At 48.1% G+C, this 17757-nt stretch overlaps 1 protein-coding gene across 2 annotated transcripts in view; it reads left to right on the top strand.

The window, feature by feature from the left end:
* Nucleotides 1-17448, top strand: part of LOC119396497 (intersectin-1) — an 88696-nt gene extending 71248 nt beyond the window's left edge. Inside the window, exons 37-39 of one of the 2 annotated variants that reach the window (XM_049417122.1) lie at nucleotides 1202-1279; nucleotides 4267-4440; nucleotides 11929-17448. In XM_049417122.1, the coding sequence (XP_049273079.1) occupies nucleotides 1202-1279; nucleotides 4267-4440; nucleotides 11929-12077 (401 nt within the window). In that variant the 3' untranslated portion in view covers nucleotides 12078-17448. The remainder of the gene's footprint in view (nucleotides 1-1201; nucleotides 1280-4266; nucleotides 4441-11928) is intronic. The other variant, XM_049417123.1, reaches the window with a different exon arrangement.
* The last annotated feature ends 309 nt before the right edge of the window (nucleotides 17449-17757 follow it).

Genomic DNA, 17757 nt, shown 5'->3' with positions numbered 1-17757 from the left:
CATACGTTCAGATGGTTCAGTAGTTGAGCACTGTGCTAGAGCGAACGTATACTCTGTTGAGAATTGCGATTACTCTCAAAATGGAGTAGAATAAGGGACGAATCTACGGTTACACCTGCAAAAGAGTTTCCAGCGCTGCATCTCTGTTGTTTCCTTTTGGAGTGTATACGTGTGCAGTCGCCGTCATTTGCGAGCGCGAACGGATTGCTTTCTTTTGTTATGGTAATGCAGCGGATTGTAATCGAGGTGATGGGACTAAAGCTGCTCACTTTAAGTTAACCTTGATTTTGTAGGCGATGAACTTAAGTAAATGAAAGAAAGCGCTTTTGTTTGGCCATCTTGCTACAAAGCTCTTTTGAAAGCGTATGTCCGGCGCATCTGCGTATTGAAGTGGCTTTCCAGAAACGTAATGGAGAAGGCAGTTCGCTTTCTCCACTCGCATTTCACCATTACATCATTGACGATAAACAAGAAATGGACAAAAATATTTACAGTCCTGCTACACTCCGTTCCTCGTCGTCTTTAATGATGATTTGCGATTAAAATTAGCACAGTAATTAGTACTGGGGCCATTGTATACACCACGATCTGTCCTTCCGGGGCACTTCTGTGCATGCGCAGTTGGTGCTCCTTTCGAAGAGTTCATTATTATAGCGCTATTCACGAATTACCTGAGCAGTTACTTTCGTTATCGCTGTAATGATTGTTGGGGTTTTGCGTCCCAAAACCACGATATGATTATGATAGGCGCCGTAGTGAAGGGCTTCGGAAATTTATACCACCTGGGGTTCTTTAACGTGTAAATCTAAGCAAACGGTCCTCTGGCATTTTGTCTCCATCGGAATGCGGGCGCCGCGGCCGGGATTCGATCCCGTGGTCTTCGGGTCAGCAGTCGGGTACCAAAACTAAGACTACCGCGGCGGGTCTATCGTTCTAATGTAGGATGTGAATCTGCGCATTTTTACTATGTAGGACTAAGTATATGAGAGTCAAAAACTGACGCTTACGTACCTTGAAATCCGTTGTGCGTTCTCGTTTATAATGTCGGCGACTGTACACGCTGGCTGCTTTGACGGGCGTGGCGGCTCTCTGAACCAGTTGGTGCGTGTTTGCTTGTGCATGGCGGCGTGTGGTGTGCGCGATGACTAACGTGTCGCGTATGCGTGCGCGCGCTTGCATGTGACGTCCTCGTCGTCCACAGTGACCCGGCGACCAGCTGTCGGCCAATTAAAGCTAGTCGTAGTGCAAGCATGTGATCTCAACGTGAAGGACGTCCAAGGTACGAAGTCACCTGTGCAACGGAAAACAATCTAACTTGGCATGTATGTAGTGACAGGCCCAGAGTGAAAAATGACAAGTTCCGGACCGTTTATGAAGTTACAGAACAGTTGGTTGGATGCGTTTGTAATGCGTATAAGTGTTTTTTTTTTCTTTCCCGGGGGGGGGGGGGGGAGGTAGGAGTAAATAAAAAATAAATAATAAAGTAATCAAGACAACGGCGGAGTCGAATTATTTCGCACATAGTAATGAAAGCATTGCAAAACGTATTCGTGTTTCCGCGCTCATTTACTTAGATATATCGTTTGTATCTGTCAGTTTTCATTGCTGAAAAACTCTATGCATTTAGATGCGTGGATTATGAGGTCCCCCAGTGATGTAACTGTCCTGATCCAGTAAAGATTTCTTATAGATACGGCATCTGAAATGGTTTTCCTGTTGCCGACGTGGCTCGCAAAGTTATGAATAATACAGGTTTCGTATCTATAATATCCTCTGATCCTTTTCACGCAAGGGTATTTTTGGTTGATCAGTAAGATTAAGTTACAAGCACGGTTTGACGTGTGCATACATTTGCATAATGCGACGCGCAAAGTAAAAGCGCAAAAGACATAAGCAGACGTTGAGGCTTTTTACTTTTTTTTTTAGTTTGTGCATCATGGCGCGTTGCTATCAGCAAGTACCGAGTGTGTTTCATTCGTTGTTTGCCTGCGCAAGAATTGGTGTTTGGTTGTGTTTGCTTGCTGAATGGTGCTTGCGTGTTGCATGGCAGGTACTAACCGCACTGCGCATGCGAATGTTGACCGTTGTCACGTCGTTTTGTCCATGCTCAGGCACGAAATGGTGAAAGTGTTTCCCCGAATTGTATTTGTGATCTACAGTGATAATGCTGTTTTTTTACCCATATGTGCAATATTTTTTTTTATTGAACTGTAACGGTCCATGTGTCACTTTATATTTAAAAAAAAAACAGTTATGTGGCAGTGGATAATTAACTAGGGAGATGTACTGTGAGCTAATTAAGCGTTATATAAGTTTGATTATTATAATTAGAGTGACGACGTTGTAAGAGGGCTTACATAGGACGGTATGGTTAAATTTACCAAATTTTTGCGACTTGCTCAAGAAAACCGGGCAGGATACCTTGAGCTCACTATATGTGTTGGAGGTCGGGATAGCTACATTTGTAGGACGTATATGATAAGACGCACCGAAAACTGTGGCCTCAGAGTCATCGCACCAACTGCCCGTGACTTCATGAAATAACAGCATCTTATTTGGATCTACGGTATCCTTCCTGTACAAAAAAAAAGAAAAGAAAGGACCACTTTACATTGTAATGAAACTAAGTATGCAACTTATTGCGAGCTTCGATAAGTTTATCTGTATGCAGACGTTCCTAGGGGCCTATACCGTACCAGGGAATGCGAAATACTATACCGTGTTGGTCGTTCCTGTTTGGCCATTTCGAAATACGTCAGGGCCCCCGATATGGGCAACACCGGCGGCGCGAAGCGTGACGACACGGAGAAAACGGAATAGTATTCCGTATTCCGCGATAAGGTATAGGCCCGCTAAACACGCGAATATATCTTGTAGTTAGTGATGTAACGCTGCGCCACCAACACTGTGACCCGCGCGAGGAACTGAAATTTGAATTGGCCTTCGTCTGAAATAAATTTTTAAAAATTTGGTCTTTGAAGATAACGCTGCCACGCGCCATTGTTTTAGTTGTTTGTGTTTTCATCGTATTATTGTTATTGTGAGGTTATATCGACGAGTGCTAGACGCTTCTGCTGTGTTAGAAATCTTAAAGGGGTACTGACACAAAAACTTTGGCCTCGCGTTTTTTTGCTGCAATGTGTTGCTGGGGGCCTGTTAGTCATAACACGGCACATCGTTTGCTGCAGCGCGCGACAGATAATTAATTACAGGCTCCTCATTACCGACCAGTGTCAGTTTCGGTTTCAAAAACGACAAGCCTCCGGGTGCAACTATCACCACCTAGCGGCTGCAGCGCTCGATCACGTCAGCACACAGAAGTGTGACGCACTTCCGCGCTGTTCGCGTCGTCTCCTCGCATTCGCACGCTTGCCGCACGTGCTGCGCGATGACGTCGCCATCATCGTCCTCGTTGTCGTCCTTCTCCTCATCGTCGTCTGTTGGCGACGATTTCCTTGAGACACCAACAGCGCAGCGGCGAGCGCGTCAAAACAAAAATGGCGGCTACGACGTCATCACAACTTGTTGTACCGGCTACAACGGTTACGTATGGGAAGTAGGGGGGTCACCTCGGGTCACCTCCGAGGGTGTCAATGCGATAGGTGCGCCCTATAATGCTGGATCGCGCACGCGAACTTCAATATTCATATAAAATACCTTCCAAGCTTTATTCGCTGTCGATATTTCGCAGATGGTACACGCACGTACACGGAAATCGATCCAGCAGGCTATCTCGGCCGCGAAATTTTGTGTCAGTACCCCTTTAATATAGTCGCTAGTTCGAGCTGGAATATCCGATGAGGTTGGAGAGTTGACGGCGTTGTAGGCGCCGCCATGAGGGGATGTGATGCGTACAGTACTCACGGATTGAAACGCGAAAATTTAGGGCTAAGTAATGCACGTACTTTCGTTTCCACTGTGTACAGTTCGTGTCATATCGGCGTAATTCTGACTCCAAGACTTACATCAGAGCCTACCTCACCTTTAGCAGCCAGATTTGCAGCAACGTGACACGGTTATCACGGGCACTTGCCCGTGATAAAAATGATGTCGAATAATGATTCGGAAAAAATGATGTCGCGTCTCAATCCGTCTGTACCTGACCTGAAATCCTGGATAACGTTTATCCTATCAGTGTTCGAGGTTCATTGTGTCGCGCTGTAATGAGTGTACAGTTTTCGGGAGCTTCGGACTTGGCTCCGTCGGAGTCCTTTATTGTGTGCCTCTTGTTCCGCGCGTCTCCCACCGGCGACTTGACGACGACAGGCCAGTGCGACCCGTACTGCGAGGTGAGCATGGCCTGCCAGGAGCACAAGACGCACGTCGAGACGGCCACGAGCAGCCCGCAGTGGAACAGCTCCATGCAGTTCCTGGTCAGGGACCTGCGTAGGGACGTCCTCTGCCTCACCGTCTTCAACCGGGAGCTCTTCTCGCCCAACGGTGAGCGCATACACTGCGTATGGCGTAGAGGTTGCGCATGCGGTATCTGTACAGTGGAGTTTGCAAAGCACAAATTGAACGAGGACAGAGGGGGGGACATAACACAGGCGCTGACTTCAACTAAAATTTATTAGCGAAGCCAGCAGAAATATGTGAGACATCCCCAGATTTGAGTTCCTCAGGACTCCAATAAAGTTCTTGTCATGTCATGTCATCATATGAACATGAAATGAGTATAACCTGCGCACGATAGTTTGTGTGATATCATGCACAAACTATCGTGCGCAGGTTCTACTCATTTCATGGTCGTATCTTGTCGATAGATTTCTGCCAGGTTTCGCTAGTAAAGCTTGGTTGAAATCAGCGCCTGTGTTGTGTCCTCTCCTCTGCCCTCGTTCTGTTGCGCTGTGCAAACATGTCGATATTGAATCACCAACTAGCCCAAGCTACCATTTTATCTGTACCGTAGGCAGAGAGAGAGAGAGACAAACGGAGGAGAGGGGAAAGGCGGAGGGGTTAACGAGAAGTGAAAAGGATCCCGTACGCTTGGAAACGGGGCAGGTTGTAATACGAGAGAATAGATAGAATAAGGAAGCCAAGACTGCCCTGCTTATGCCATGCTTAAACATTCCCAAGTATCCTGCTTCCATTTTTGTTATTATGTGTGTGTACCAACTCCTCCCCCCTCCCCCCCCCGAGTGTGTGTGTATATAGAACGGCAGAATTCATGACGTGAAGGTCTTCGCTAGCTTATTGCTTTATATATATATATATATATATATATATATATATATATATATATATATATATATATATATATATATATATATATATATATATATATATATATATATATATATAGCCTTCTTTTCTTGTTCTTATAACGTCGCCGTAGCGACAGGCCACGCGCCGTTTTGAGTGCGTAATCCCCCGTGCATATACGCGAATCACATAACCGCGTCACTTGTACCGCTTTTTTACTATATACGTGTTATGCGGCTTTATGTGCCTTCTGTGGCTTTACGCGAACGCGTCGCATATATTCCACGCACTGTGCCGTTCTCGCATATAAAATGTAAAAAAAAATTTTTTTTTTACGGTCCCGTGTCCCGACGCGCGAAATCATCTCCCATCTACGGACGCAGCCGCACGTACTCGCAGGAAGGGAGAGTTGACGAGAAAAAATGTGGAGCGTAAAGGAAAAAGGTCGAGGTGAATTCCGCTATTTTTTTTCTGTTTTGTTATGCGAGAACATATTTTAGTTATTATTGCGATAGCAATTATATGGACAGTCTCGGCTGAATTTTGCCGTCGCCGTCATGCACCGTATATGTATAAGTATGTATATATATATATTGTGAAGAACCAGACAGAGACAACACCCGTTTCTCGGGCAAGCTGTTCTAATCTGAACCTCTTCTTCCTCTCCCTCTACCCGCTAGCTGTCCACGCGCGCCAGAGCCCCGGTGTCGATCTTCGTCCTCACACTCGGCCATGACTGCGAGCGCGCGGAACTGCCGAAAGTGTCTCTGGTGGGCGGCTTTGGCTGCATCGCGGTGGCCGGTATCGGCCACGCTTTGACTTGGCTGGTGCATCTGCCTTCTTGGCTCGTGGGTCTGGTGGACGACCCTGGCTAAATCGCAAAAAACATGCTTCCGGCGGCCGGCTTTGGCTTTGTCTCGGAGGTAACGGCGGATGTGGCATGCCCGGGGACGGATGCCGAAACAGCATCCGAGGCGGCACCGTAGCTGGCAAGGTGTCTCGGCGTTTCTTTTCGGTTAAAACCCCATGCTTGTAAACACCGGGAAGAAGGTCAGGACATTCGTCAGGAACCTTCTGCGGTTTTGTGGGAATTGAAATGTTCCCTTCTACTGCCGAATCCTCCACGCTGTCAAGGGGGCGCTCGCTCTCCTCCTTTCCCTCGTCCCGGGAAACCTTCTCGCTGAATGCCTGCGTGTTGGACACATTGCACTCCATCGCGTCAAACCGTTGATGGTCTGTAGTCAGGTACTGCGAGCCTTTTCCTTTCAGAACGGCTGCTCTCAACATTACACACAGGCATGTCCTGGAATCTTCCAGATGGGTGCATCGGGTAAACGTGGTCGCCACTACATTCTGGCGACATCCTCTCATTCAGGGCTCCATCGGCACCTGAGTCGCTTTGGGATGCGGTACGAGCTCCTTCGGACCAGCAGCCCGCCGTCGTAGGCCCAACCACCACCGCCTACTGGTCCGACATGACTGGCTCCGCACGCGAACCATCGGAGAGCGCCGCGCACCTGCGGCGTACCATTGCGCGACTCCGCGTCACGGCCAACGCCTTGACAGCGTCGAGTTCTGCGCTGTTTCCTCTCATCATTCCGGCACTGACAGCCATCAACGCCATGTTGGATGTGGCCACCTCGCTAGACCTCGAGGCCAGCTCGCCTGAGCAACGTAGAGAGCTCCGGTCTACCCTCAGCCAGGTCTCTATCCAACTTGGTGACTTCGCGCACACACTCTGCCGTTTCGCGCCTGCCGTATCACCATCCCAGGCTACCTTCGTACTACCGGAGTTCCGCGGCTTCCAGGACGACGCCGAAAAATGGGTGGCAACCGTCAACGCCCTGGGAGATCGCGAAGCCTGGACGGAGGCGCAGAAATGGTCCATGGCGGTAGACCGCCTTCGGGAAGGTGCCGCGGCGTGGCACAAGTACGAAGGCGTGAGGCAGCAATCCTGGGACGAGTGGAGCACCAGGCTCATAGCTGCCTTTGGGCCGATCGACTACCACCTCGCTGCCACCACCCAGTCAAACCTCACCGCTACCGAGGATGGAGCTCTGAAGGGGCACCACCTCGTGGCTGCTACTGTACAGTGCAGCTTACCACCACGACAAGTCGAGACAACATTCTCTCCACAGCACTTGGTAACGCGTGCCCCAAACTCATCTTCCCTTGGTGACCCGGACGTGACGGCTCCTCTTGGACTCGGCACGCTGTTTGTCCAGAAGCCGGACGAATCGAAGACCATTACTAATGTGTGCGAAGAGCCATCTGAGCTAACTCATCCGCAACTTCAAGCGCATTCATTGCCCGAATGCGCAGATGGCCACCTTGCTTTCAATGAGACCAAGAATGTAGTGGCGACCACGTTTACCCGATGCACCCATCTGGAAGATTCCAGGACATGCCTGTGTGTAATGTTGAGAGCAGCCGTTCTGAAAGGAAAAGGCTCGCAGTACCTGACTACAGACCATCAACGGTTTGACGCGATGGAGTGCAATGTGTCCAACACGCAGGCATTCAGCGAGAAGGTTTCCCGGGACGAGCGCATGAAAGTTTCCCCGTCGCTATTCCCAATGCCTGCTGACGGAATATCAGTCATGAAGAAACGTGCGCTGGACATCACAACCACGGCTCCCGAAGAGTCACCTAGACCGCCTCCAGAGACATCGGGCGTCAATGGAGACGAGGAGAAGGACGAAGCTGAGAAGAATAGAACAGCCGGCCTGCAGCTAGGGTGCTGTCTCTGTCTCTTCTTCCTTACAATATATATATATATATATATATATATATATATATATAAAAGCCACAAAGAAAAATAATTCAGAAAAAAATGTTTCCGAAGCGCGGAATCGAACCAGGGACCTCTTGCTCCGCAGCGAGTGGCGCTAACCGCTACGCCACGAAACGCAGATCCTCTACGTAGCTAACGGCGAGCGTTATATACATACCCTTTACCGCAGGACGGACTCAGAGACGGCCGGCACTTATAAGCGTTTCTTCATTATCAGCGAGATGGCGCTAGGAGCACGACGGGCGCATTTAAAAGTCGTCGGCGAGCTCGCTCGCTTCTTATATTTGCGGAGGGAGAACCTTGCCCTTCCGCTGTCTGCTCGCGCGGTTTTCTGGTGGTGAGGGGAAGAGGGTTGTTTCAAGCTTTCATCGTGGTGTCCGCGCTCATGTTACGGAGCGTAGGATAGTCACTCGAGCTCAAGGGACGCCGCTAAACGAACAAACAGACGATGAGCGCGAGCTATCAAGTGTCACAGCTCGACACTTGAAGCACGCTAGTTTCCTTCGCTGCTTCGGCCGCCTTTGCAACAGGAGCGCTGTTCAAACTGAGAGTATCCATTGACGAGCCTCACTTCGTATAGCATTAGTTTCTTGCTATCGCATTCATTGCTTCGCCCTTGCGGCGAAACTGTGACTTTTTTAGTGCACACTCCCGGATTCGCGAAGAGCGGAGAGACTTCACCTGGCCTACCGTGTTTATTCGCATGCTGCCAGCTCTGCAGCATTGGCTCATGTTGGCAGGTGTTAGGCTCAGTGATGTCTTTCTTTCTTTCTTTCTTTCTTTCTTTCTTTCTTTCTTTCTTTCTTTCTTTCTTTCTTTCTTTCTTTCTTTCTTTCTTTCTTTCTTTCTTTCTTTCTTTCTTTCTTTCTTTCTTTCTTTCTTTCTTTCTTTCTTTCTTTCTTTCTTTCTTTCTTTCTTTCTTTCTTTCTTTCTTTCCATCGTCCGCCTCGGTGGTACAGTTGGTACGGTGTCTTAAAGGGACACTAAAGGCAAATAACAATTTATGTCAGAGTGAAAGTCCAATGTATGACAGCTTCTAAAACGGCAATATTATCAACAGCAGTGCCCTACTTACCGAGAAATTAAGCTAAATGTATCACATGATGAGCGCCACGAGTGGGACATTTTCGAAGTGATCCCGATGACGTAGGGAAGTCGGCCTACAATAAATCACTAGTAATCAAACTAGCAGCAGTAAAAAAAGAACATTCCGAGCATCAAAAGACGTAATAAAATGCTGTTTGTTCGTTTCCGCTTGATTCATGGAAAACAAAACCTCCATGGCGTTGCCATGGGGAACGGCGCGCGTGGTTCCAAGGTTCCGTTTTCGCCGAACTGTGCCTCGCCCGTCTCAGTGATAGTTTCGGGATCGCGTACTGCCGTGCGTGTTTTGCGCGCTCGTGAAAGTCGCTCTGATAGAAAGTTCGACAAAATGCCGCATGCGCGTGATATTGCCGGATGCCCGAATGGTGCACAACGCCAGTGCTGCAGCAAGGAAACCGGTGTGTCTTTTCACTGGGTGCCGCGGAATGAACCCTTACGCTCGAAGTGGCTTAGTGTCATGCCATTGCGCCAGTGTGCTAAACAGTCAAAACCTCTGCGTGTGTGCTCGCTGCACTTTCGTACTGAGGATTACGAGACCAACCGCAACTTGGTGACGGCTTTGGATGTGCCCATCCGAGCAAGTCTTTGCCGCAGCGCCGTTGTTGCTACTGTGGGTCCCGCTACTTCCGCTCGGCTTCTACTAGTGTCGGCGGCCGCGCAGTAAAAGCGGGCAACGTTGGGCACGGCAGCAGTGACGTATGAGAGTCGTATTTTCAGGCGGGAGATTTGAAGCGCGCTAATGCGATGCGGACCACTAAAAACGTGATTTTATTTCAAAATAAGCACTTCCTTGGCACAAAAGCAGCGGTATGAGGTTTCTGGGCTGCTATTTCAACAATCAACGTCGACTTAATATTTGCTTTTAGTGTCCCTTTAACTGCTGACCCGACGGTCGCGGGTTCGTTGCCGGCCGCGGCGGTCGTATTTCGATGGTGGCGAAATGCTATAGAGGCTCGTGTACTGTCCGATGTCATTGCATGTTAAAGAACACCAGATGGTCGAAATTTCCGGAGCCCTCTACTATCACATGCCTCATAATAATATCGTGATTTTGGCACGTGGAACCCTAGATATTATTATCATTCTTTCCTTTTATGTCTCCACCGTGTGACCAGGATCACCGTCACACGCTGATCCTGGTCGTGGTAACGGCGCCACGCCAGCGGCATCTGTAACATTGTTCAGGCACGGTCTTTCATTTCTGTACCGTGAATAACGGCTGACAGCGACGACGCCGACGACAGAACAACGCGCTTACAAAGGAAAGAGAGCGTGAGAAAATGCATGGTCGGGCCGTGTTAGCAGCTCGCGACCCCCGCGTTATGATGCAACTAGGACGCACGTCCGCTATGAAAGGAAGCAAGGAGAGTGAGGGTGAGGGGAGGGTATAGAACGGCTGTGTTTACGTGCACGTAAAGTTGGGAAGTGGGAGAAACGTACGCGGTGTGTCTGGTCCCCTTATTTCCACCGAGCGGCAAACCGCGGCGCGTCGACGGTGAATACGCCGGTGCCTGGAGCATACGTTTCCCGCGCCCGCAATGCGTCCGTGTAATGCAGTGAAGCGACAAATCACTCGCGCGTTGTCGCGCAGGGGCGCGAGATGTTGCGCAGACGGCTGCAGCTCTGCGGCGATGTAGGCAGGAGCAGTCGTTACAGGATGCGCGACGTGTTTCCGCGCGCGGCGTGTTTTCGTTACTTTTGTCTGTCCTTATCATCCTTAGCGTTATCTGGTTTCCCCGCTGTATCCTAACTTATCATTCTTTTTGTTCTGTTTTTCTGACTGTCGCGTCATGGCGCCGACAGTTAGCGCGCTGTTTTGCTGGCTATGTGCGAGTCCGCTGCCAGGTGTGAAAGTAGCGCCTTAACAAATTTGCCATCACTCGGGCGCCTGTGTTTGCCGCGTTGATTTTTGCGATACAGCTCATGGTGTGGAGGATGCGACAGCGTAGGTTCGTGACAGTGCTTCCGGGGCGCGATTTCTGTTCACCAAAAATATGAAGGCTGCTTATGGCATTAACATTACGCGCCTCTACTTAGCTCTCGAGAATTACGTTTTCGTGATGGCTATCGCCATGAGTTCGCAGGAGAGCACCACATTTCATTAATATGTATTAAGATTGAAATGAATTACATTTATTCGTCTGCTGTCAATCGCATTCTGTAAAAGGTTTTATTTGGCCTCTAAAATTGGCGTTTACCCTCTTTCCAGAAATCGTACCTGCATAATAAGTAGTTATATATCTGAAACGTCTATAGGTCTTCGGGTATATAATTGCTTTTTGCTTAAAAAGTACATGCAAATCGCACACCACTCTTTACCGCGCTCGGGTGATACGAAGTGCAGTCGTTTGCGGAGGTTTCGTAAACTTCAACTGACATTGGACAGGTTGACTTTGACTTATTTGTGCGTGGCTTTGTGTGGCATTTTGTGATAACGCTTGCGGTGCATACGGAAACAGAAGGCTATACATATTTAATATTTCTATATACGTATTTCAATACTACTCCCCGCAAATAGACATTTTATATGGCACTGGGCCTGTCTATTTTGTTTGTATCCTGTCGTGCTTATTCATTCATTAGCTATGCAAGACACCAACTAGTCAAACCTTCATGCGTGCTGGTTTCTCTTTGCTCTTCCAATGTAGTCAGTACTCTACCTCCAAACCTGTAATGAAACGCAATGACACATAACAAGTGAGATCCACAAAGCGTAGTTCTTGTTTCACTCTATCGTGTAAAACAAGTGAACGCGAATTGTCCTCATTTACACACATACCTAACATTTCCCCTTCGTCTTCGTCCTCTCTATCCCATGTACCGTTTAGACTTCCTCGGCCGCACCGAGGTGCGCGTGTGGGACATCGTCCAGGAGACCCGGCAGACGCGGGGTCCCATCACCAAGCAGCTGCGGCTCTACGAGGTGGACCAGGGCGAAGTGGTCATCCGGCTGGACCTACACATATTCGAGTCGTGACGACGTGCCTCTTTCCGCTTCCGGCATCGCCCGTCGTGCCCCTTCTTGCCACGGGGCCCATTGTTTTTCAATGTACGAGCGCGGCGCCAGCTTCAGCGTGCGGGCACCCTGTACCGACGGCCGGCGTGTTGCGCGCCCGCGGGTAATCGTCTCTTCCCGTAATGTTGCTGCGAACAACGCTCCCTTTTTGCGCGCGATTTCGCGAGCTCTTCGCGAAGTCACGGCGTGTCTTCCAGCCTAAGTCTAAAGCGAGAGTTTGTTCACTGGGATGCTACGTAGCTGAAAGTAAGTTGCCGGCAGGGGTATAGTACGTAATGTAAAAGCTTTAAAGGAGCACTGACACAAATTTTCGAAGCTGACTTTACTCAGCCATGCGAATCTCCTTTGTACACAGACGGCTCTGAGCAAGTTCGAAGCTCGGGAAATGCTGATACTTTATTTTGACGTTAAAGCCAGTTTTCTATTTGCACACCTACTGAAATCGACACTAGCGTGACGTCAGGCTACATTATCAATTCTGATGACTTCACTCACCAGTATAGCTAGTCTTTATGACGTCACGTACCGAAACATACAAAATGCCCGCTTGTGCATCACCAGCGGAGCCACGGAGCGAAGCGGCCGTGGAAACGTCATGATATCTTTCGCGAGCACGTGACGAGAAGGAAGCTCATGCCGTGTCGTGACATCAGGGTGCGGTATGAACCGAAAGTAACTTTTAAAAACATGCTGTAATTCATTTTTGAGGGCGCCTTCTCGCTTACCAGTACATTTTCTAGGCTTTGAGGGCTTGACCTTTCAGTTGACGCAAAGAAAAAAAATGACGACAGCTGAAAACTTTTCGTGTCATTGCCCCTTTAAGTTATTCAACGTTTTGTTGGAAGTCGTAATATAACCTCAGGGTTGGCACGCGCTGGCGCTTTTGTCAGGGAAGCGTCATTCCCATGTCACCTGTCCGTTACGTGTACACTTGCGGACCATATTCAAGGCGGTCACTGTGACCCAACCTCGCATTCCTGCGCGTTCGCCAACCATATCCGTCGCAGCCGTCGTGCCCTGAAGAATCTGAATTTCCTGAATGGTACAGGATAAGTAAGCAGGGATCTGATCCGTAATAAACGACGTTACGTGCCCTGTAGAAGGTGCGGATTCGAACCAGCGACTTGCTTCTTCAGAGCAGAGTTCTGCTGCTGGAATAACAATGTAAGGACTGTGTTCCAACGCTTCTTATTGCTTTTCACGCTTTGTGTCGCTGAAATCGGCGCTTCGGTCATGTTACTATCAATATCGGCATCTCGTGAACGGTGGGTGATAAAGGAAAATAATTGAATTAAAAGAGGGAGAGACAGATGATAGGGGAAATGCAGAGAAAAATAATTAATGAAAAGGTCAACTCTGGTACGCTGCCCTACACTTGGGGACTGTTGAGGAGAATGTCGAAAGAAAGTAAAAGTTGAGAGACAGAGAGAAATTCTTAAATTAAACCGGCTCGGGACGTGGTTCTACGGGAGTGAACAGCAGCCCAGGTACCGGCGACGACGGTATCCGTGATTGGAAAACATTGCAACGCACTCTAACACAGCACAGCACAGGAGGCACGTGCTGCGTTGGGTAGCATTGGTGAACAAGCCTCTCGGTTCTATGATCAGTGAGAACCGAACGGAGCGACGTTTGTTTTTGTTGAGGCACTGGGGTGAATGCCACGCATGAGCGAGTCGGCACTGTTCAGCGGCGGCTACGTTCGACCAACGCGCAATCTGCTCTCTACAGGGTGCCCGCATCGGTTTTTTTTTTTTCTTTTGATACGGGTGTGAAATCGGGAGTCTCCGCGTGGACGCGGTCATATCCGGTTATTCAATCATCTATATTAGCTAAACTGCGCTAGGTGACGTATAAAGCTCTCCAAGGCCGTAGGGAGTTTCAGATAGCAAGCGGCCCGAGGGCGTCTGTACCTGCGTCGTAGTGTCATTAGTTTGGTGTAGCGCACGAATCCAGTGCCTAACGTAACCAGGGAAGCAGGCAACTTGCTTTCTACACTTGAGCACAGCACACTTGACCATTTTCGGCGTACGGTGTGTGTATAGGTCGAGGTGTAATAGCTTAGCGAATCTCTTCAGCGTAACGTGGTTCCAGAGCGGTGTGGTGCCTCAGCCAATGTGCCGCGACCGTCACTTGAGCGCTCATTCTGATCCTGTGGCATTACTGCATTTGCAAGCGCTGGCAGACTCTAGGAGTAATAATTCATTTATGAGCTTCTAAAGTCTGCGCAGTATCACAATAGCAGTGTTCATTTCAGGGAGAAAACTATGAAGCTTTGTTACGCATGTTCTGGCTGACAGTTACGTTGGGCTGCACTCTTATTTTCTGTCTACAGGCGGCTAATGTGTACTTCCGTGTAAGGAAGCTGGCACGTTTTTTGCAGGAAGTGAACTTCTCATCGTAAGCCTTTGAACGTTGGGAACATTTAATCTGAAGAAGGCAAACTCACGTTCCGAGTTCTGTTTGTATTTCATGCTCATTGTACCCTACATTAACCCGCTGGCCATCTCCGGTGACGGGGCCTGAACTGGACCACCCGTGAGGCCTGCCCAAAGGTCAAGGGTGTTTCAACATAGGTGTTTCAAAGGTGCTTCAAAGGTGGTGAAAGGTGGGACCTGCCCAAAGGTGTTTTCTGTTCACTTTAAGCGGCGAGGCATTTGCTGTAAAGCCGTGCCAGCTTTCGCTCGTTGCCTGTATGTATAGCTGCGACCCACTGGAAGTCACTGTAGAAAACTGCCTTGCACGCACAACTGAGGCGCCGCTCGTGAACGGGTGCGATTGCGATGATTCAGCCAGCTATTGTGTAACGGCATGAGATATCTATAGAACGAGACGCCTTTGTAGTTTAACGACAACGTAGAAATGTGAATGTAGATAGAATGTAGCTCCGAAAGTGTGTGATGCAGGTGCCGCTGTTCGCGAAAATTGTTGAACGAGTGTTGGTTTGCTTCGCGGTTTGAAGGTAAGGACGCCTGAATGTCAAGAAGCAGCACAAAAAAAAAAAAGATGTACGTTATAACAGCATAAAACAGTATAACAGCGACAATGAATGATGTAATCTAAAAGCCACATAACTCACTTGTTAAACATTGTGCGTTAGAAAAGCTGCCGCTCCTTCAACGCGGCGCTCGCAAGATCGTGCTGACTTACGAACGGATGTTCTATGTTGGCGTTCTCGGTCCACTTCGTACAAAAGAGTCTTTCGTTATAACGGACACCAGTCAAAGGACGAGAGCGCGAACTAACATAACTGGGAGTACGCCGGTCGGCGACGAACACATCTTTATACGTGCGACATGATTTTCAAGCTGGGCCTCTGGCCCATTGGTGCATCTAAGCGTACTGGAGCGCACGAGTGCGTCACACCCCACGTGACCACGCTTTAGCGAGCGTGTCACGGGGTTATTGGAACTTCTATGTTGTACCTGCTAATGGAGTCGTCGTATTGCCGGTGCTATATGGGATAAAATGCACTGACGTACTTATTCGACGATAGCAAGATGGCACTACGACACGATGACGTCACCTTATTTTGTTTCATTTGCTTTTCTGTCCGGTGTTTTTGTTCAGTATTTTGCAGTGTCTGGAGCGACCTATTGTCTAGCCGCGTGAGTTGTCCGTTGCATTCCCCGACGGGGGCACGAAGGGTGCAGCTCAGTGACGACACAAATACTAGTCCTTTAAGAGGCATTCCCATGACTGCTGCAGAGAATATCGCGAATTTATCACATCTTTCTCACAAGTGTTATACTTTCGTTGTATCGTTATGTAACGTTAATTACTTCATAGAAGCATGAAAGGAAAGAATTATATAATTACTTCTTGTGAACTGTTCGTCTGTAGTTCGTTTTTTGTTTAAAGATACAGGAGACATTGTGTTGTAGAGAAACCTGTTTTTATCGTGTGCACAGTGCAACGCCTGGTACAGTTAGTAAATTCGTGTCTATTCTCTGTCCTGCGTTCAGCTAGTGTGCACTTTCTTTTTGTGCAACTATTAAGCAGTTCTTTCGTAATCTCGTGCGACAGATCGGTCCTCATGACATGGAACGACAGAAAACGAAGGCTTTCCGTAGCATTCAGTCACCGTCAAAAGTTTAGGGATCACGAGACACACGAAAACGATTAATATTCCCGCTGCTTCGGCAGGCAGCCTTCAACTTAGATTTCTGGCCTGTTCGTGAACGTGCTGACAACATGTACTGTGCAGTTGGACCTAATATAATGAGAAATTGCAGGGAAATTCAATGTTTTCTCTAACGTCGTGGTCTGTAAACTATTGACAAGTTTTTTTTTTTTTTTTTTGGACCCTGAGAACCTAGTCAGAGGTCAGAAAGCGAGACGCGCGTTCACTGGTGTGGTGACAGCGCCACTAAGTGCAACACAATCCAAATATGATTTTAATTCAGTTATATTTTTTTTATAGCTAGGCATTGTTTGCATTATAAAGTCTTTAAAGTCCGGCGTAGTTGGCGCTATCTGTATGTTTCGCTAACAGTGGTCAGAAATGTTCATGAAAATCGGCCTTTTGCGCAACCCGAACAGTACACCAGTAAGCGGCGTGTAATATACAGGTGGCGTTGTATTCGCAAGTGAGCTGTATGTTGCATGCTAAAATGATCCGCCACTCATACGCAGACACTTTCGAGTACGCCTTGTGACGCTGTTGTCAGGTATTATTGTGAAAAAGAACAACAATGCTTGGATTTTTAAGTGAGGATCGAAGTGGGTGATTCCTGTTTTATTGTGCCATCCTGAGATTTGTGTAGAAGATGGCAATGTCTTCTATTACTTGTGTGTGTGGCCGTGTGCTGTTTTTTTTTCTTTTTTATCTTGTTTACGATCTTTCACGAACATGCTGCTCAAACACATGTTTAGATGCCTTTAACGCTGCGAGTGCATGGTTGGCACTATCGCTTCATTTTCAGTCCATTATGTATAAACTCTTACGGAGGTTTCGTGCGTTATTTCGATGTCTTCGTTTGTGCTATAATCTCACTTTTGTTGGCATGTCATGGAATTTCACTGCACATCATAATGTGTTTGTTTTGTACGCATGTGTTTTGCTCTCTCATCTCGTAGTATACACAAACGTTTACTTTATTTTATTTTTTCGTTCGTTTCGTTCCGCAAGCGCCTTGTTCGTTTTCTGTTACTTGATTGTTCAGTACCAGTCGCGTACAGTGAAGCTATGCAAGGTGATTTCCAAAGTGACCTTGAATAAAGCGATTTAAGGAAAAAGCTGATGATGGGTTTCGGTCACGTGGATGACTACGTGACCTTTGGACCAAAGTCTTTATGTAAATGAGAAATAAAACGTGGCTCTTGTTGCGTATCGCTGTCGTTTTTTGTAGTTTACATGTCGTGTGTGTGTGCGCGCGTGTGTGTGCGTTCGTTCGTGTTACTCTTTTCCGTTGCCTGCTCCAATGCAGAGTAACCCATAAGCGCTCACGCACGTGGTTTCAAAAAAACATTTTTGCCTTTTATAAGAGCATTCTTTCTCTTTCCGTCTGCGTGCCCTCAAGCTTGTAGTTTCAGCCCTGCATAAGCGGTGGTCTTAGTAGAAAACATGTCGGGATTAATTCTCTGTCCTCCGTCAAACCCCGTGCTGGTCAGATCAAAGTTCTCGTACCTTATGCAACAT

Source organism: Rhipicephalus sanguineus, chromosome 6, assembly GCF_013339695.2.
Source record: "Rhipicephalus sanguineus isolate Rsan-2018 chromosome 6, BIME_Rsan_1.4, whole genome shotgun sequence".
Taxonomy (NCBI): domain Eukaryota; kingdom Metazoa; phylum Arthropoda; class Arachnida; order Ixodida; family Ixodidae; genus Rhipicephalus; species Rhipicephalus sanguineus.
This window is presented reverse-complemented; position numbering and strand designations above follow the sequence as displayed.